Here is a 21,588-nt window from a genome sequence, read left to right as displayed (position 1 = left end):
TGCTGGGAGCATGGAAGAACTCAGAATGATCATTTTGAAAAGGTGGGGAAACAGTGGGCTAAGGAGTGTCATGTGTATGAACTTAAAATATGTCCTGCAGTAGTGTTCCCTGTGGTTCCTCCATGGTTATTGAAGACCCCTCCTGTGGACTGGTACTTGCTGGATCTGAAGAGAAAATTGAAAGGAAGAGTAGATCTTGTTTCAGCATTTCATTTTCACAGCTTGAATGAATACCCTGAGTGTATTCATGTGTTCACGGATGGTGCTAAAAGTCCAGATACTGGAAGTACAGGGTTTGGAATAGCAGTTCCGTCAAAAAATATTGGAATAAACAGACGCATTTCGGATGGACTGACAGTGTAGACGGTTGAAATGGTAGCAATTTTGGTAGCACTGAAATGAGTGTTCAAAAATCAGGCAGGTGGTAGTATGTTCTGACTCGGCAGCTGTTCTTTCAGGTCTACAATCATTCTGTTTGAAGACAAGGCAGGGTATGCTGTATACTATTCTGTAGACTAATAAGTAATAAGCAGAATAATAATAATAATAATAAGCAGAATAAGGTGTTGTGGTGGCAATATTTACTTTCTTTGTGTGCCAGCTCATGTAGGAATCAGTGGAAATTAAAAGGTGGATAAGTTGGCAAAAGGAGCGTTGACTAAAAATAGCCCTGAGATGGAAATTAAAAGCAGCGGATCTGAATCAAAGGGTATTGTTTGGAAGCAGGTTGTTAAGGAGTGGCAGAAGGGGTGGGATTCAGGGAGTAAGGGGAGGCAATTGTATGTGTATAGGTTGTTTAGGGGTAATAAGAGAGAAGAGGTGGTCATTAGGCTTAGACTGGGACATTGTGCATTAAATAAAACACTACAGATGATAGGAGTACATGAGACGGGGCTTTGTGGAGTGTGCCAGGAGGAGGAGGAGACCGTAGAGCATGTAATAGTGCGGTGCAAGGGTTATGATGTGGAGAGGAAAGTTCTGCAGAATAGATTGAAGGAGCGGGGAATTGGGGAATTTAATCTGAAGAGTGTGTTGGACGGTAGTAGGGCACAGGTGAGGGAACTGGTGGGGTTTCTGAAGGATATAGGTGTTTATGAAAGAGTGTAGGGTCTTTTTTTGTATTGATTTTTGGATTCAGATTGTAAGCTCACTGTCTGACCCATACTCCGGAACAGTAGGAGGCGGTAATGCTCCTTTACGTTGGTTGCCAACCGCCGTTAAACACACAGAAGAAGAAGAAAGGAGGCGGAGGAGTCGAGCAGAGAGAGTTGCTTTTTCAGGAAACGGGAGTAAAGTAGTAAACTTACAGGAACATATACCACTACCAACGTTGGGATTAATATCTGCATCGATCTGCCCACCCTTGTCTCCTGGATCGTAGCTCAGATCAGCGTGAACCACGTGGGTCTCTGCTCCCTGATCTGTTTCCTGTGTTTGGAAAAACTTCCAGCTTCATCACGAAGTTTTTCTCGGTTTGTGGGCTCGTCTAAAGGTAAGCACCGAGCTAACTTTAATGTGGATTCAGTTTATGTTGAGTTTAGCTCTGTTGGGAATAATAGATTGCTTGGTATACACTGGAGTTAGGCAGACTGTAGAGTTTGTAATTGCTTGCAACATTATAATACGGCGGCTTTTAGGGGGTAAGAATACAGAAAAATAGTCTTTGAATATGAACAAAAGGATTGGGTGCAGGGCAGGAGAACAACCAACCCCCACCCCCAGGACAGAAAGCCACAGGTACACGCCTGGTGGAGAGCAATCGGCGTTTAGAATAGGACTTAATAGGACGATGTCCAGATGCATCCAGGGCTGGACTGGGCCAAAAAAATCGGCCCGGTTAGTGCACAAAGTAAACTGCTCGCTGTAGTTGTGAAGCAAAAACGCTGAATTCGGAGAAATAAAACGTGCGAGGGGAACGATAACGACGACTAGAGTCTCCCGATCGTTTACTCTTGCTGTCCTGTGAACAACATCGGCGTGGTGTTAATTGTTTGCTGTTTTCGCGATCGCGTCGCGCATGAGACAATCACCAGGTAAACTCGCCACATTTTTAAACATTTTGTTGTTCAACAGCATCATGACTGACGGAGTGTGTTTGAGATAACCTGACAAGTGTCACAGGTTAAACAGGTTAAACTGGCAACGCCAGTTGATCTAAACGATCGAACACCCGTGTTCCAGATTAACTGGTCGAACAGGCAGACTTGCGTTTAAAGAGCTGCTACTGACAAACCAGCAAACAAATGCCAAATGTGTCACCTGTGAGGTTATCTCAAACACACTCTATCACTCTTGATGCTGTTGAACAACAAAATGTTTAAAATGTCGCGAGTTGACCTGTGACTGTTTATTTGTTTAACTGGTCATGTGACTGCATGGCCACATCTGATTGGTAAAAACGTTACTGGAAACTCCACTGGCGGCATGTTATCTAATGTGTTAAACTAATTATTTTTTAACAAAGTAACGAGTCGAATTTTGCAAATGTAGCGGAGTAAAAGTACTGTTTCTTCTTCACAAATGTACTCAAGTAAAAGTAAAAAGTATCGTGCAAAAAAGGTACTTTAAAAGTACATTTTTTCAAAAACTTACTCAAGTAAATGTAACGGAGTAAATGTAACTCGTTACTACCCACCTCTGCCTGCAACACACCCAGTGAGCTTAATTTGAAGTGGGTTTAATAAACACATTGCAATGTGGAGAGAGCATCCCAGTGAAACACCAGGACCATCTCTGAATTGTGGCCACCGCCCTTACATCTTATATACAGACACACAGACAAAGAACATTCCACAAACACATGTTGGCTTCTCTCACGGGGGGCTATACTTCCTCACTCACAGAGAGAATTATGACCTTGTTTTCTGAGTGGCCATCAGGATTTACATCCCTGATAAGCCAAAGGAGTCTCACTATCTGTTTAACTTCTCCCATTACAATGGCCTCACTGTGTTAACATTCCATGTGCATGTGAACTAGTTACAGGAGTGCTCTGAGAAAGCAACATTACTATAACTAATGTGATATGGTTAAATATGTGATTATTACATGAGAAAACTACCACAGAGTGCTAAACAAGAAGACTCCTGTGATTAAAACATCTTTCTTTCAGCTTAACGAGTGAACCGTCAGCTCGTTCAAACACACGTTAAAGTCTGTTTGGCTCGACACCACCGAACAGAGGCAGCAATATAACATAGCTAACATTAACAGTGCAGTGGATCCTGCTTGTACCGTGATATTCAGGACTGCAAACCGAGCAGCATCACTGATTTTTAGCTTATTGTGCTTTTGGATATGTGACTGACATTAATTATGAATAAGACATCACATTCTCTGTAAGATTAAGGTCAACTAATATATGTGTGTGTATGTGTGTATGTATGTATGTATGTATGTATGTTAAAATTACTTTTTTTATTATTTTTTCTAATAAAAATATATATATATATATTTTGAAGTCAAAGCTTTAAAAACAAAGTTAACGCTGAAAGTACAAACATCGCCAATGTCACATAACTTTGTCGACATGTGGCCAACAGTAATGTCTTAATGTTATTCATTATTAAACATTCGCACTTAAGTAAGTGACATGATATTCAGTACTTACTTTTGACAGTTCATTCTTCGGCTGCTCCCTTCTGCCGTATTTTGCAAGAGCACCTGGTTACAGCCACTGGGGAGCGCCATATTGCAACCTCCGCAGTAACCGGAAACACGTAACCTCCGCACTAACCGGAAACACGTAACTTCAGTTAAATCGACATTGAAAGCAACGTGTTTTTGTTATTATTGATGCTGCTGATAAATAAATTTGATTCTTAGTGGGTTTTTTTTTAATTCTCTGGGTTTATTTTAAAAAAAACTAATCACCATCCCTTCAGCTTGTTCGTGGCAAAAGTGTCCATGTGTTATGTTTTTGTTTCTTTGCTACTTTTTCTGCATAAAGTTTTTTCACAAATATAAAATAGTCATTACTTTTTACATTTTTAATCCTTCAAACACCCCTTTCTAGTACAATGCACTTGTTTGAAGACAACCTCAAAACTCACCATTTCATATATCAGCAGCGCTACTGGTAATTATTATACAGTGTTCCCTCACTATAACGTGCTTAGCCTTTCACGGACTCGCTGTTTCGCTGATTTCGTTTTTTGTTTTTTTGTTTTTTTACAGCACATTGTGTTGTGCGTTCTGATTGCTGTAGACCATTGTCAATCAATCTAGTGCCATGTCTCCTGTACAGCAGCGGTCCACAACATCCGGGCTCCTTTGGTACCGGGTCGCGAGAGTTGAGGCTCGGGTGTGAAGTGTATGGTCTTCAGGGTTTTTAATCGTTAAGTCGGGTTCCCTGGGTCTTTTCCCGTGTTGTAGTTGTGTATCTTATTTTGAAAGAACTATTTACGCATTACCATAGTGACTAGAGAGCGTCAAGAAGCAGAGAGGAGGATGTTACTCTCAATGTTGTTGGTGCATTTCAGGAGGACCCTGCTAATAAAGTTACACAATTACACAGCTGAATTTGCGTTCATTATATTTACAAAATACCACAGTTTTTGTCTTTGTCTGTATCATTTTATTTTGTTGTATTTATCCGCAACACCTTAAAGGCCCATCCGTGAAAATATTTTCTGATATTAAACTGGTCTGTGGTGCAAAAAAAAGGTTGGACACCGCTGCTGTACAGTACAGAATGCGTTTAGCCTGTCGAATTTATATAAATCTTCGATCACTAGCAGTGTAACTCTGAAGCGCTGCACTGTATGTTTGTAAGTTTTCTCCCCGAAAAACCATTCCGACGAACGGTTTTGCACGGTTTCATTCTATAATAATGGACTTATGTTTCTACGAAGGTTTGAACTTTAGGAGTGTTTAAACTAAAGAGAAAAGTGTGAAAAATGTTCATGCCTTTCTGAGAAAAGTGTATAAAGCATGTAGTGAGGGGTTTTACAGCCTTAAAACATCTATAATAATTGTAAAAAATAAAGTTGGCTACTTCATGGATTTCACCTACCGCAGGTTATTTTTAGAACGTAACTCCTGCGATAAACGAGGGAGTGCTGTATTATTAATAGTAGAGTCTGGGACATCTAATTGACTAACATCAACATTGATTATTGTGCATTATTATTTTTGTTCAAGGAGAGCAAAAAATATAAAACTCTCAGCTTGCTTGTTGCCAAAAATGGCCACTTTTTGTGTATGTTAAAAAAAAATGCTGTAAAATGTATATTTATTAAAACACTTATCTACTTTTATCAACTTGACGTCCTTTTCATCAAAATCAAAATTGTATCTAAATTTTTTAACTCTTTATAGTCAGTTAGGTTATATATTACCAGTAACTTTTCACATAAAACGGTGATAAAGTCCTAATGTTTTCATGAAACTTCCTTTTGATTCCCCCATCTGAGAATTGGGGAAAAAGGCTGTCTTGCAATTATTGAGGTCACTAGTGTGTGCGCCCCATTTCTTCCAGGATCACTCTTCATTTATATGTTTTAGTGGACTCCTTGTACTGTGAAGTGGTTTCATGGGACAAAGGCATTGTATTCCAAGATCTGGGAGAAATGAGCAGTAATGCCCTTCTTACCATCTTTCCAGAAAAATAAGTGATCTGGAAGCTGTTAGGCTTACTTACATCAACAGCACCTGCATAAACTCCGGGACACATTTACTTACAGTGTTTGTTGCTATATGTGCTGCAGTTTTGATTTCGTTTTGAGAGTTAATATTTTGGCTATGGTGTCTTGTTATGAAATGTACAGGAGTAAAAGTGTTTTTAGCATGTGCTTCAAGCCTAAGTTTGACTGGGAAACTCAAAGCTCAATAGTCTGTATCAACAAAAATTCAAACAGCCCGTGTAATATTTGATGCATCATAATTTATTCCAGGCTATCTTGCAAATACATATTCGTGTGGTAATGTCTTGCACAAACACACATACACAACTATTAGGTCCTTAAGATCAAACCTGTGTCAGTCTTTTGGTCCACTGCAGTGTGTAGTCAAAAAGAAGAAGGGAAGTGGCCACAGATGGCCAGGATAGAGCCCAGACGGTTAATGCGTAAAGATAAACAGCCAGTGCCTTCATCTGTCCATTAAATGTTAAACATCACACTGACCCGTAGTCTCTGCTCATCAGCACATGCTTTTAAAAAGACCTCCATGTCCTCTGCAAACTGAAAAACAAAGAGGAAGAAGTCCCTCTACGCAAAAACACAGCAGATGACAGGCCAGCCAAACATCTGTTGATCTGTTTGAATGCCTCCTCATCATGTGAGCCTTTTTGAGATTTTTTTTAAGAAGACTAAGACCACAGTGAGGGCATTTCATTTACATGGACTTTCCACAAGCCGCAGTTTCATTTAGCACAGACGGCAGAGCACATGAATGTTCTACCAAAGATTCAGAAAATGGTTTAGATGCTGGAGACAAGGCATCGAGAGGGAGATGGGGCTCCACGGAGAGTTCAGCAGGAGAGAGGCGGGGCTCCTCGGAGAGTTGGGAAGCAGTCCTGAATGCTGACATGACAATAATTGTCTTGCCATATCCCCACGCTGTATGATTGTCATGTTACAGACAGGGCAGTGAAAGTGCACCAGCATATCATTTTGTCTGTAAGAGAGAGAGAAAAAAACAATCAGATTGTACATATTAACAAAAATATCCAAGCCATCCTCAATGAAAGCAAAATGGTATGGATCACAAGAGCTGTCAAAGAATGTGGTGAACAAGAAAAAAAAGATTAATGAAAACACGCTTTTTTTCTCTTGCTGATGAATCCACTGAACTGTACCATATGAAAAGCAACTTTTAAGTTGTCAGAAGTGCTGAAAAGAAGTGCATATTTATAACTTTAACTATGAGGTATATTTAATGCCAACATACCTTTGAAAGGCAAAGCATTTTTATTGTGTCCATTTATATTTTTACAAAGTCCAGATGCTTTTCTTTGCAAGCGTTGTTGTAGCGCTAACAAAGTGCCAACATAATCAGTGTAAGCAAACTCGATGATTCCTAGAATTATATATTCAATTAACGTCAAATTTATACATGAAAGACTCTGTGCCAACCTTTACGATCCACTTGCATGGTTTCCACAGTCGATTATTCATGCAGGAACGTATTTCTGCCTACTGTGGAGGTCACGTGTTTCCGACTACTGTGGAGGTCCCAATATGGCGCTCCCCAGTGGCTGCAGCCTGTCACTACCCGATCCTATTGATTGATTCAGTTGATTCTGATCAAATTAAGAATACATGAGCTAAAGACCTTGGTGTCTCTCTGTCTGAAGACCAATGGTCAAACTGTTTGTCCAATATTCAGAAAGGCTCAATAAATGCCAGATATAAACTAATCCAGTTTAAAGTCATTCACAGATTACATTTTTCTAAACTTAAACTTAACCAGATTTATAATTTTGCATCCCCCTTAGATGTAATGTCAGTGAAGGTTCCCTTGCACGTCTATTTTGGCATTGCACTGTCTTGAAACCTTTCTGGAGCCAGATTTTTACGTGGTTATCAAACCAAGTTAGGAAAAAAGCAGCACTTGATGGTAAATTGGCTATACTTGGATCATTTGCATCAATCAAATCCTTTTCCTCTTCACAAAAACAGATAATTACAATGGGTATGCTGGATGCAAGGAAACGTATTCTTTTACGGTTCTTCGGACCCGTGTTTTAAAAGGTGGCTTAATGAGATGGTGTCTGTGGCCGGGGTGGAACAGACAGAAAGAGGAACGGAAAAGGGAAACTGGTGAGTTTTTGTACAAGTTTTTGTAGTTTTTGTATGATTTGGCAGCCATTTCTAGAATTCTTAAAAACTAATTGATCACAACTCATGCCTCACACTCCGTGTGAATGTTCTTATTTAATTTTTTATTTGGGTTTGAAAATGATGTGTCGGGAGTCCGCTGTTCTCGCCAGCTCTAATCATCATTGACCTCTCAATATGCAATGGAGCTGGTGGGTAAAAGACGTCTCAGAAAACTTCAGAGCACGTTTGGAAATATATGATATCTTGATAAATCGAGCAGATATTTGAAGCTTACACAGCTACATTCTTCCTTGAAAATGACTTAAAAGTCTATTTTGTGACCCAGAAAGAGTAATATTAAAAAGTTTTTAGCCGCACTCTTCCACCGTTTGGGTTTTGGATGAAATGCATTCTGGGATATTTAGCTGTACCAAGTGTCGCTACCCGATCCGTACCGGAATCCCGATTAGTACCCCGCATGCGCAAATCTCACGTCACTTCCTCTCTTTGCCAACATTGCGACATTCAATATATTTGAATGATACGGTTAGCACCCAGTTAGCTCCTAGCATTTCTCAACCACTCTGCCTCCTTTTTGAACACCGGGACATTTAAACAATGGATACCTCCGTATACAAACAAATTCATGCTTTCCTCCTCAACAGAGAGCGTTCCGCGATTGAACAAAAGCTCTGTGAAATAATAATTATGGCACCTAATTACAGACTTAATAATACTGACTTAGTAATGTGTCATGTGGGGAACACCCCACATCACATCAAGAACTCCACCGACTTCACCAACAAGGTCCAGAAACTTACCCTGGACCCAGATGAAACCATGGTGTCCTTTGATGTAGTCTCCCTCTTCACTTGCATACCCACCACGGAGGCAGTGGAGACTGTCAGAAAATGACTACAAGAAGACAGCTCCTTGGAAGACAGGACCAACTTCACACCTGATGAGATTTGCACACTGTTAGACCTCTGCCTCACCACTACATATTTCAAATACAACGAGGGTCTCTACAGACAAAAACATGGCTGTGCCATGGGCTCCCCATCTCACCTATTGTAGCCAACCTTTACATGGAGGAAGTGGAAAGAAAGGCTCTTGGCTCTTTTAGAGAGAGAGTACCCAGCCACTGGTACAGATATGTAGACGACACCTGGGACAAAATCAAAAGACAAGAAGTGGAATCCTTCACTGCGCACATTAACGCCATGGATAAAAACCTCAAGTTCACTAGGGAAGACACAAAGGACAACTGTTTGCCTTTCCTGGACTGCGCCGTGCACATTGAAGAGAATGGCAACCTCAACATTGAAGTTTACCGGAAGCCCCCACACATGGACCAGTACCTCCTCTTTGACTCCCATCACCCTCTGGAACACAAACTTGGAGTAATTAGGACCCTACACCACCGGGCAGAACATGTTCCCTCTAAGTCTGAAGGGAAAAAGAAGGAACACACACATGTAAAGGAAGCACTTAAAACATGTGGTTATTCTAATTGGGTGTTTATAAAGTTAGCAAAGATGCACAGAAAAGAAGATCAGACACCAGCGAGGGAGGATGAGAAAGACAGATGCACCAACATTGTCATCCCCTATGTAGCCGGTGTATCAGAGAAACTCAGAGTTTTCTCCAAGCACGACATCCCAGTGTACTTCAGACCCAGCAACACACTTAGACAGAAACTGGTTCACCCGAAAGACAAAACTCCTAAACACAAACTTAACAATGTGGTGTATGCTGTACAGTGCAGCGAGGAATGCCCAGACCTCTACATTGGAGAGACCAAACAGCCACTTCACAAGCGCATGGCACAACATAGAAGAGCCCCCTCCACGGGACAAGACTCAGCAGTTCATCTGCATCTAAAGGACAAAGGTCAATCTTTCGAGGATGCCAACGTTCACATTTTGGACAGAGAGGACATGGTTTGAAAGAGGAGTGAAAGAAGCCATTTACGTCCACTGTGAGCGACCATCTTTGAACAGAGGCGGTGGTTTACGACACCAACTGTCTGCCATCTATAATCCGTTTTGAGATCCCTTCCCAGACGCCTTAACGCCCACTCACATCCTGGGCCATCTGACCTCAGGAAATCACATGATATGGTGGGGCCAGGTTTCACAATGAGTTAACCTGAAACCCTGGCTGATGACTGAACTGGTCTCTGAATGCTATTGACACCCTTTTCTCAATGAGAAGTCCGGGCTCGGGAGAGCCCGAGTGCCCTGGAGGGACTTTCCCTGCCGGATACATGATGGACGGGTGGCAGACATGGAGGATCGTGTGCCTGGCGGGACTGTCGATCAAGGACGCTGAAGATATCTACCTATTCGGAACCATGATAACAGGGTTCTTGGTGATTTAGAGCTGGCTTGGCCCTGGCTTATCGGAGAATTAAGAAAGTGGAACTTTTAAACTCCCCCAAGGCTGCCCGCTGGGATTGAAACGATGGGACGAGGAGCGACTTCTCAGAATGGGCTCACTGAGTGCAGCATGGTTAAGATCTTGGAGAAGCTTACGGCTGCCGTGAATACTCAGAATAAGACCTCTGAGCGTACATTGGATTACATCAAGGAGAAGTTCACTCAGAAAAACACCTCTGAGCAAAAGTTGGATCACACCTTGGAGCAGCTTACTGCGGTCGTGAGGTCTCAGAATCTGGTCTTTCAGCACAAGAATGACAAGACCACGGAGCGCAAGTTTGATAACATCATGGAGAAGCCTGCGGCTCTCCAACGGGAGATTGAGAGTCCAGTATCAGAGTGTTAAAGAACAGCTTTGAAATTCTCATGAGTTGTTCGCATAAAAGAAAAACCACCATCATCATGCGGCTATCCCTTTGGTGCCAGCTGTGGGCTCAAGGCTGGAGCCGAACAAAAACTCACTGATAACCACTGTGTTTAGACTGTTCCTTCCCATTCCTTGCAAGGCCACCTGGGTTGGCTGGAAGACTGTTTACTTAGCCTGGCAGGGTGAAGGACAGTGTCTCAGCTGAATTATGGACACGCACACACAAACATATACACTGATAATGAATATGTATGCGACCGGTTGGGGTGTCTCTCACCGCAGCAGATGGCCGCCCCTCCCTGAGCCTGGGTCTGCCGGAGGTTTCTTCCTGTTAAAAGGGAGTTTTTCCTTCTCACTGTCACCAAAGTACTTGCTCATAGGGGGTCATATGATTGTTGGGTTTTTCTCTGTATCTATGAAACGCCTTGAGGCAACCTTTTGTTGGGATTTGGCGCTGTATAAATAAAATTGAATTGAATTGAATAAGCACTCACTCATCCCCCCTCCACATGCACACGCACGAAACACGTACACTAATACACCCTCACTATCACCCTCCCTACCCGGGATCCAACTCCTCCTCCCATGCTTACCTCCCATCCGATGTGGACACCGGATCAGCTGGAGGCGCAATCAAAGATTGCAGCAGTCCCAGATCAGCTGTACACACTGCAATACTCTCCCATGTTGCTTGTCTGTGTTTATTGTGCTATGGTGTGTTGATATCTGTGCATTCCTGTATTATCCTTTTGTGTTACACATTTCGATGTTTTTTCCCCCTTGCTACCTAGCCTGACCTGTCTCCCCAATATGATGTTTGTGTATTGTATGTAGCATTTCTCAACCACTCTGCCTCCTTTTTGAACACCGGGACATTTAAACAATGGATACCTCCGTATACAAACAAATTCATGCTTTCCTCCTCAACAGAGAGCGTTCCGCGATTGAACAAAAGCTCTGTGAAATAATAATTATGGCGCCTAATTACAGACTTAATAATACTGACTTAGTAATGTGTCATGTGGGGAACACCCCACATCACATCAAGAACTCCACCGACTTCACCAACAAGGTCCAGAAACTTACCCTGGACCCAGATGAAACCATGGTGTCCTTTGATGTAGACTTGTCTCCCCAGTATGATGTTTGTGTATTGTATGTACGGTTGGCAAGGTCTGTCATCTCGGTTGAGGCCAACTGCAACCATCTCATCTCATCTCATCTCATCTCATCTCATCTCATCTCATCTCATCTCATCTCATCTCATCTCATCTCATCTCATCTCATCTCATCTCATCTCATCTCATCTCATCTCATCTCATCTCATCTCATCTCATCTCATCTCATCTCATCTCATCTCATCTCATCTCGACCCTTCTCGTATAGACACTGACAAACCACGTGACTTTTGCGCATAGCTTTGTGGGTACCCATGGCAACAAAATCAAAACACTTCATCAAGCGCTAGTATTTACAGCACCAGTAATCATTAATTCTGTGGTTTTAATCCCTACTTGCATTTTATTTGCCCCAAAGACAGTTATGTACAATACAGCAGGTCCGTACAAAGACAGACTTGACGAAAAGAAAAAAAAAAGGACGAGGAAAAAATCAAAGGAGTAAAATGGTCAGAGCCATACAGCCATACAGAGTGGAGTAAGGATATTAGTGTGCTGCCCAACTTTCATCACGCACATATTTATTATTATATGGTCCTAAGTGTGAGTGCATACACTCACAAAATGTTTAGTAACTTAAGATCCCTGCAACAAGCCCAGGTCCAGTTTACTTTTTTTTCTTTATCTATTTGTCATTTCAGGTTGTAGTATTACACAACATTTTCAGATCTAATAGAAATAAAATAAGTGTTTCATAATTCATTCAATTTATTGTCTTTATTTATAACTGGCATTATTATTTCATTCTGTTATAGAATCTTACAAGAAAGAGGCAAAATTGTATTCCATTGTGCTTTATTAGCTGCATTGGTGAAAAACGAATCAACAATGCCAAAAAAAAATATCAAAACAACATACTGGAAAGCAGTTATTCATCACTTGATTGATTCAATACAACACTTGGGCACTCTCTTAACCGATCAAATCTCGCTGTGGTAGCAGCTTTAAACTCTGTATGACCCAGGTTGATAGAGGGTGCCCAGTCTGGATCGCATTCCTGCATTTTGTAGGCTGGTTTTCCTACAAAACACAACAAACATTAGCCCACAAAGCAGCAGAGTGCAACAAATTCAATTTAAATCAATAAAAGACTTATTTGTAACCTACATCAACAATTATGTTATTACAAATTACGTAATAACTACAACAGAAGACTTACCTTTGTGGAAATGCTTGGAGCAGACTAACATGTGAGCTAGAGTGTTCTGAAACGTTATATTTGGTCTGCAATCAAGGCCATCCGTCAGCTCTTTGTTACTTCGGAAATGGCTTAAACAATTTCTCTTCCACGACGTAATCCGATAACAACCGATCTCTTTACCCGTCGGCTTCCCGTGTCTGTCATGCGACCGGCTATTGCAGTTAATAATACAACAGCTTCTTGCCATTTTTTGTGTTTCTTTTTATCGCAGTGTGACTGTTTTCATGTGAAAGCCTGCTTGCGCTAGTACCGCTTGCCACTCGTTCCCAGAATCCTTTGCGGTTTTACCCCTGAATGACGTCACATTCTCAATCTCTATTTTGTGGCAAAATTATCCACACCCACCGCCACGCTATGATTTGCGGGAAATATGGGACCACAAAGCGTGCGCCGGACCACAATATTGATATTTGGGGAATCGACGGTGCATTTTGAGTACGCATTTGGTGTACACCTCAGATTGGGACAGCCGTCGTCACGTTGCTGTGAATTAATAGGGCTGAAAATGCGTACTTCAAGCGTGCGGTCTCTTAATTGGAACACAGCCCCAGACAATAAAGCTAGTTCCCGGCTACGAGCCCGACACAGAACCAAACGTATTAGCCCGAGGTCTCCTTACCACAGTTCGGAGCCGCGGACCTGACCGAGGTAACAAGAGAGTGCAAACATGTTGAGGGATTGTGTGTTTTAGTTAATTGAGAGATTTTTTTTGGAAAGAAAACAGTTTTCACTTACAGTTGAAAACTAATGTGTACGCTTATCCCTGCAGTTTTATTTTGTTAAATACAAGCAAAATTGTAGCAAAAGTGCTGCCACATGTCTGGCCAGAAAGAGTTGTTTATTTGGTAGTTCAATGAAATTACTGTACTGTACTGCTGAGTGACTGTCGTCTGCTTGCCAAATACATTTCATTGCAATATTGACCCTGTGCTAGGGGTGGGCGATAGAAACGATATACGATAGAAACGATATACGATAGAAACGATATACGATAGGAACAATATAAATTTGGCCAACGATAGAGATTTTGACTATATCGCTCTATCGCGATGGCGCATGTTGATGATGTCATCAAGCTGCGCCTGTTTTGGTTGAAAGCATCGCAGCAGCTACAACCATTATCATCTCCAAATTATGCCGGGCGACAGTCATAGCAAAGAGATGAAGCACTTTTGAAATAGGGGGAAAGCCAAAAACTGCGCTTCCTCCACTTCCGTAACATTGATTAATTAATGTTGAATTCTCTCACAGCTGTTCTATTCCCATGTTGTTGCAGTATATTAATAACTAACCTCATATTTTGGATGAATAATCTCAGTTGTTCTCCTGACTGAAGTTTGTCCCGTGTATAGCATCCTGCTATGCGATTGCATTTGTCCCTAACCACCAGAATCCGTCACGTTAACTTTTATCGAGTAGAAAAAAGTTGGCGTTCATCCTCCAGCTTCACTGTGCTAATGTTATACTAACATAGCTGTGTCGCTAGCAATCACGTAGCACATCATTATATACCAGGTAGTCCAACTTTAGTAACCCTACAAACGCCACTGCTGTTTAGTTTTCTGTCTTCATTTATGTTGGAAGTGATAGCAGAGCTGTACGTTTGAATTAGTTTCAAAAATCTCTCAGTCAGAACATGGTATGTCTTTCTTTAGGTGGAAACTAGCGAGCTAACTTCCTGTTAACTTCTAACTCTGTTAAATTTAATGAATTCTGTTTTCATGGATGCATGGATGTAAAACTTAATTTTTACACCCAATAAAGCAGCAACGCTGATGATGTAATTAAAGATGAAAGAATTTAGACCGTTTTTAACTCTTAGTGTTTGTTTGACTTTGGGTATCTGAAGTGGACGGAGTTTTGGACCCAGATTACTCCGCGAAGCTCCGCACTACGGCAGCCGTAATGCTCTGACAATCCATCAAGCGGTGGGGCTTACCAAAGTTGTACTAAAACATTTTTAACAGATTTCTGCAGCCAAAATCGGTTCAAGGTCAGTAAGCACAACCAGAATTCATACATAAGGCACACTCTCGATTCTTGAGAAAATTAAAGGATTTTAAGTGTGCCCTATAGTGTGGAAAATACGTTATAAAGAAGAAAAGAATATATCGTGATATATATTGTTACTGCACATGCTTCAAATTATGTCGCCATATGAATTTTAGGCCATATCGCCCAGCCCTACCCTGTGCTAACTTGCATATGACAAATTAAACTTAAAGGCTTCAGATAGTTAAGAGTGAGAAAAATTGTGCTCATGTTTGCAATTTTGTCTTGTTACACAATATTTGGAATGAAATAAAACAAACAAAACACTACATTTTAGGAATGGGTGGTACATTTTGTGGGTGTTTTCGTGTTTGTTTGTTTTTTGTACTACTTGGACACTAAAGTGGCCCTCCAATTAAGCTAGAAGTGGCCCACGGCTCATTTGAGCTTCATTGCATGTGTGTATGTGTTAGTAGGATTAATACGTTTTGTGCTCATGTATGTCATTTTAATTACCCCCCCCCCCCCCCCCCCCAAAAAAAAAAAAAAAAAAACTGTTTTCTACACTTTCTTTTTTCAGAAACATCTAAAAGAGAAAATCTCTATCTTAGTCAGGCACAACTAAATTTCTGCATGTTGACCTAGCGGCTAGGTACCCCCTCATGATGTGTGCCATTTCCTATCTGATTTTTTCTCCCCCTATATGGAGGAATACAATGGCCCCACACTTCAAAAAACAGAATTTTGTGCTTAGATAATGAATTGTAGAATAAATTCTGTATTTGTAAAGTCATTTTTGAATTCCACTTTAATATAGTGATTTTTGAAATTTTTTTTTAAACCTCATTAGGATGGTAATGAGGTGCTTGCAAATGTTGTAGGTGGCTGAGTTTATACTGCTACCAATGAGTCTGAGCGGGACTCATTTGTGGAACTATGGAAGTCCATATATACAGGGCGTAGCATCCCCTGGGTATAGGCGGTGATGTGCAGGGCAGTCAGTGGCTTCTTCCCTTTCAAGTTCTTGAATACACCTGATGACTTTCTTTTTGTAGTTGCTACTGAGGTTTCACCTTGAAGCTTCAGGTATTGTTGTCACTGAGGAGTTTGGTAATGTTTATTTGCTCTGCTTCTTTTTGTCAGGGATAAAATACATATATATATACAGGGCTCTAGAGTGCGACCAATTTGGTCGCAAATGCGACCAAATTTTTCTGTGGTGCAACTAAAAAAAATATTTGGTTGCACCAGTGCGACCAACTGTTTGGGTAAAAAAAAATAAAAAAATCTCTGCAACTCTCCGTGTGGTCAACAACAGACACACATTATTCCCCTATTGTGGGATAAACCAATCAGAGATAGTCAGGGGCGGAACCTCTCTGATTGGCCGTGGTCCAGTTGAAAGTGCAGGTGAACGAGGGAGATGAGTAGTTTGAATAAAGTGATATCGATTCATTAAATCCTGAATTGACTGTTAAATATAACTGTGTTTTACCAGAAACACCAGATTCTCAGGTTAAAGCTCACAGAACTATTTCAACAACCACCACAAAGCAAATGAGCAAATGAGCTACAACCACCACACAGCAAATGAGGTACACGGATTCCACGCAGATTCTGAGCTTCAGGTTTTGTCTCTCTCCAACCAAAATTCACCAAACCAGAAGCAAAAGAAGCAGCAAACTGCGCTTGACATTTGATCAATGTCGTCATGAGTTTTGCCTCTGAGTTTTTTAACACCACGATAAAAATCACACTTCATGGACAGCTCTCTCTCTCTCTCTGTATTTCAAGAACAGTTTCCCGTCTCAAATCTCTGTTTTCTGCATTATTCATTATTCATTACCCACCAGTCTACCGTTGTTTACAGCGCTGTCGGCCGCTGTCCTTTTCTGTTTTTCACTTAAATGACCTCGGACAAGAAAGCCTATTTTTTTTTTCTGCTGTTCAATACTGAAGAAATTTAAACTTTTTAAAATTATGCAGAAGATTGCAGAATATTTTTAAGGTTATCTGCTATAAAAAGTCAGGCCAGCAAAATCTTCTTCATGTTTTTCTGTGTTTTGTTCTCAGTTATTTTCACACAAAGGCATCTGCTGTGATGTTCACAATTCTGATGAAGTCTCACATGTGTCAGTACTGATAAATGATCAGAATTATAATATTTCTGAATGTCTGAGGCTAAGTTGAATCGAATCAGGACTTTGAAAACCGGAATCGAATGGATTATAGAAATCAGTGATGATACCCAGCCCTAGTGAGCAGCCTAGGCCTGACAGAAGTGGATGTAGCTCTGGGTAATAAGAAAAGATTAAAAGAACTATTGATAACTTTTTTGTTAAGTTAAGGCCTGATCCGTCTGAAATTCATAGCCAGTGCTCTGACGTGGTGCCATCAAACTTTGAATGCTGAAAAAGCACAGTGTATACAGAGAACACATTATATGCTGTGATAAATGCACTGGCCAAGTGTCCCCTCTCCCCACTGCCTTTCAGCAGCATGCAACAGCAAACAGGTCGAAGCACAAGCACAAGATTGTTAGTTAAAAATTTAGAAATGAATATTGTCTGTATGGACTGCAATCCCCCCCCCCAATTTGAGTGCGCCTAACTTTTAAAGTTACCACCGGTGCGCCTATGGCAAAAAGTTAGTCTAGAGCCCTGATATATACGTTTTGTGTCCTAGATGAGTAACAGGAGGAGAAGGGGCTGTTGTTTATTTGCTCTGCTTTTTTTTTTTTATCAGGGATAAAATACAAATATATACTTTTTGTGTCCCAGCTGAGTAACAGTTGAAGAGTTTGGTGGAGCAACAGAGGAAGAATTTCAGCCATTTGGACTCAGCTCAGCCACTACAGAGGAAACAATGTCTTCAACACAAAAGGTGAGAAAAATGTCACAGTTACACTTTTTGAAGCTGTGTGCACAGCTGGTTATTTTTTAAAAACCTCTTAACAGCACCTTTATCTTTTCCACCCTTGGCTCATCCGTTTGTACAGAATCGATATTCAAAATCGAAAACCCCAGAAGTTAGAAGAAAATACAAAGACTATATTTTATCTACACACATTGAAACAATATCATCAGTTAAACTCACATTTTTTTATGAGTAAAATATTCTCTCCACTGATCAATATTTCTTCAGTATGTAATTTTAATTACAACTCTGATTGTAGCGCATCGTTGTAATGTGATAATATCACCAGAAGGTGATGGTAACACACCTACAATGTGTTTGTTGAGATGTTTGATTCCACCAATGGAGGGAGTTTCAGTTTGTTCCACGACTGCATTTCACTCACTGCCTGTTTGTATCTCTGTCACTGCAGGACCAACATGGAGCGAGAAGTCAGCGCTCTCAGGAGGCCGACAAACCTCACAGAAGAAAGGGAGAGAAAACCTACAGCTGTGACTTGTGTGGGAAGAATTTTACCCGGGCTGAAAGCCTAAAAAGACACGGACTCATCCACAGTGGAGTTAAAGCATACAGCTGTGAGTTGTGTGGAAAGTCTTTTGCCCTGGCTGAAAGCTTAAAAAAGCACCAAGTCATCCACAGTGGAGTGAAAGCGTACAGCTGTGATTTCTGTGGAAATTCTTTTACCCAGGCTCAAAGCTTAAAAAAACATCAACTCATCCACAGTGGAGTGAAAGCGTACAGCTGTGATTTGTGTGGAAATTCATTTACCCAGGCTCAAAGCTTAAAAGCACACCAAGTCGTACACAGTGGAGTTAAACCTTACAGCTGTGACTTGTGTGGAAAGTCTTTTACCCAGGCTGGAAGTTTAAAAACACACAAACTGATCCACAGTGGAGTTAAACCTTACAGATGTGAATTCTGTGGAAAGTCTTTTACGAAGGCTGGAGGCTTACAAATACACCAAGTCACCCACAGTGGATTTAAACCTTACAGCTGTGACATGTGTGGAAAGTCTTTTACCCAGGCTGGAGGCTTAAAAGCACATCAATTCATCCACAGTGGATTTAAACCTTACAGCTGTGACTTCTGTGGAAAGTGTTTTACCCAGGCTCAAAACTTAAAAATACACCAAGTCATCCACAGTGGAGTTAAAGCTTACAGCTGTGACTTGTGTGGAAAGTCTTTTAACCTGTCTCAAAACTTAAAAAAACATAGACTCATCCACAGTGGAATTAAGGCGTACAGCTGCAACTTTTGTGAAAAAACTTTCATTGACAAGCACTACCGAAATATTCATCTACGGATTCACACTGGAAATGATGTTTCCTGCTGTGATCAGTGTGGGAAACTGTTTACAACAGGTGCACAGTTACGACGACACATGTTTAGCCACACTGTGGGGAGACCTTATAAATGTGACCTGTGTGAGAAGACTTTTAAATCTCCACATCACCTGAAAAGCCACCAACAGATCCACACCAGAAAGTAACTCTACTAGTGCAGTTACTTTGAGGTGTGTATTTAGTTGTTATCTTGTTATTTTAACCTGAGTGTTTGGAACAAGTCTGATCAGTAAACTTATGGAGTTATACTGAATGAACTGTTTGGAAAAATGAAGAGTCGTTTTCGCTCAGTAAGCTGAGTGTTAAAATGTAAACAGTAAAATGTAATTGGACGTTGGCAGAGATGCTTTTTATTTCAGGCAACGTTCAGGATAAAAATGTTGAAGGAATTCCCTGACTTACAATGTCTTTGTTTAGAAGTGGAAAAGGTTTTCTTTCCCACCTCTGTGGTGGGAAAGAGTTTCTCTGTGACCTTTGTGGAAAAACTTCCAATCAATTATGGGACCTAAAACCACATCAACGTAGCCACACTGGAGTCAAAATGAACTACCGCAAAGAATGTGGGAGAGGCTTCCACACACCAAGTACATTAAAATCCATGAACTCTTCCACAGTGGGGCCAAAAAGCACTGTGACCAGTTTGGGTCATCCTTCACCACTGGACATGAGCTTAAAGAACAAGCATAAGGGAATCCACACAGGAGAGACACCATACAAGTGCAGACACTGCGACAAAAGCTTCTCACTATTCAAATTCAAATTTTATTTGTCACACACACAACCATACACAGTGTGACATGAGGTGAAATGGTTTTAGCTGTGCAATGCCATTAAATGACAGTGGTTTTACAGTATTTACAATTTACAGGTTATCGTAACAAACATGAACGTACACACATGGAAGTGAACTTCAGCTGTGACCAGTGTGACAAGAGCTTCAGGAATCTCAGTTCATACTCCGAACACAAACGATCCCACGCTGTAAATAAACTGTTTCACTGTTACCAATGTGCAAAAACCTTCACTTCATTATCTGCTCTGTGCAAACATCAGCCTGATCATGCAGGACTGAAATCACTGGATCACAATGAATCTGAAGAGAGAGAAAGATCCTCTTCTGGTTTCAGGCTCAGACTTAAAAACCTTGGGATCAGGCTCCACCGAGTTCAGATGGAATCTCCTGTAAAGAGTGTCAGCTGATGTCACACTTGGATCTGATGAGGTGGCTCTGATTTCTGGACCTGCAGTGAATAATCCTGAATGTTACATTTAGGAACCTGCATGTCTAGATATTAGGGGTGCAACGATACACAAAATTCACGGTTTGGTTCGGTTCAATACTTTGGTGTCATGGTTCGATATTTTTTCGATACAAAAAAATGTTCATGCTTTTTTAAATTATAAATATTCAAATTATAAATATATATTTTAACTCAAAAGTACAGTTTTAAATTTAATGTTGCTGAAACAAAGTAATAAAAAAATAAATCTATCTGATCGAGAAATCCCTCATCTTTGGAAAAGAGAGTTTATTACAGAGAAATGGCTCTTTCCAAAATAAAAGCTATACTATGCGCTTCTTCTGGGCTATATTCTCATCAGCATATTAAACATATCAGGTCCCCATGAGGAGAATCATGTGCTAACGGCTGTCTAAATGACTCGGGTAAAGTCTTGTTAGCTTGCGCTGCGCTCAGTGGATCTGCGCTCGACAGTGCAGCCTAGGCGGAGTAGTCGAATGCAGAGTCCACTGAGCTCTCAACACAGACAGCATCGTCAGAAGAAAAGTTGATAAAATAAATTAAATATTTGTATTGTTCTATACATATGCGTACCGAACCGAAAGCACTGTATCAAACGGTTCAATAGCGATACGAGTATCGTTGCACCCCTAATAGATATGTATATCAAGTTTGTTTTTTTTCTTTGACGGATTTTAATTCTCTAAAATTTTATCCTGTTACATTTTAATCTTTGTTCCCTTAGGACACAGTAGTGTTTAGTAATTGTGCTATTAAAGTTATAGGAATGTCTTTTTTCTACCAAACTTTTAATTTATCAGTTTGGTATCATATCAGATATGTATATCAATTTCTTTTATTTCAGCTTTCTTAGTTTTTCCTAAAATTAACTTCTTTTTTTAATGTATTCATTTTATGTGTTACCTCAGTTAAATTTCAATCCTTCATTCATATTTAATCTTTTGCTGTTGTAAAATCTTCTCTTAAATCATTTTCTCCCAAAACTGCAAATAATTTCACAGCAGTTGCTCTTAAAGCTTCCAAAATGAAGATGAACATTCCAAGATGAACTAAATCTGTCCACCAGCTTTGAAACGACACTGTGCTGTGACTTTATGTCCAGAATAAAAGAAACTCCCGCTAACT

The 21,588-nt window shown here is 40.6% G+C and overlaps 2 protein-coding genes across 3 annotated transcripts in view; both read left to right on the top strand.

Annotated features, from left to right (window-relative positions):
* The first annotated feature begins 1,357 nt into the window (after positions 1 to 1,357).
* On the top strand, positions 1,358 to 19,604 carry LOC102796551 (uncharacterized). Of its 2 annotated transcripts, none has more exons than XM_087832313.1 (3): positions 1,358 to 1,492; positions 17,723 to 17,825; positions 18,271 to 19,604. In XM_087832313.1, the coding sequence occupies exons 2-3, from the start codon at positions 17,808 to 17,810 to the stop codon at positions 19,345 to 19,347; spliced, it is 1,095 nt and encodes a 364-aa protein (XP_087688439.1). In that variant the 5' UTR covers positions 1,358 to 1,492; positions 17,723 to 17,807; the 3' UTR covers positions 19,348 to 19,604. The 2 variants fall into 2 exon arrangements, with proteins under 2 accessions (XP_087688439.1, XP_087688443.1); XM_087832317.1 differs by having other exon boundaries at positions 1,447 to 1,492; positions 17,688 to 17,825.
* Positions 1,393 to 21,588, top strand: part of LOC118456006 (uncharacterized) — a 30,925-nt gene continuing 10,729 nt past the window's right edge. Inside the window, exon 1 of the mRNA XM_087832344.1 lies at positions 1,393 to 1,492. The gene's annotated coding sequence lies outside the window, so the exon portion shown is untranslated. The remainder of the gene's footprint in view (positions 1,493 to 21,588) is intronic.

The sequence above is a fragment of the Neolamprologus brichardi genome, chromosome 3 (assembly GCF_056152115.1).
Source record: "Neolamprologus brichardi isolate AB-2024 chromosome 3, ASM5615211v1, whole genome shotgun sequence".
Taxonomy (NCBI): domain Eukaryota; kingdom Metazoa; phylum Chordata; class Actinopteri; order Cichliformes; family Cichlidae; genus Neolamprologus; species Neolamprologus brichardi.
The sequence above is the reverse complement of the archived record's forward strand: the minus strand, read 5'-3'. Positions and strand labels throughout refer to the sequence as shown.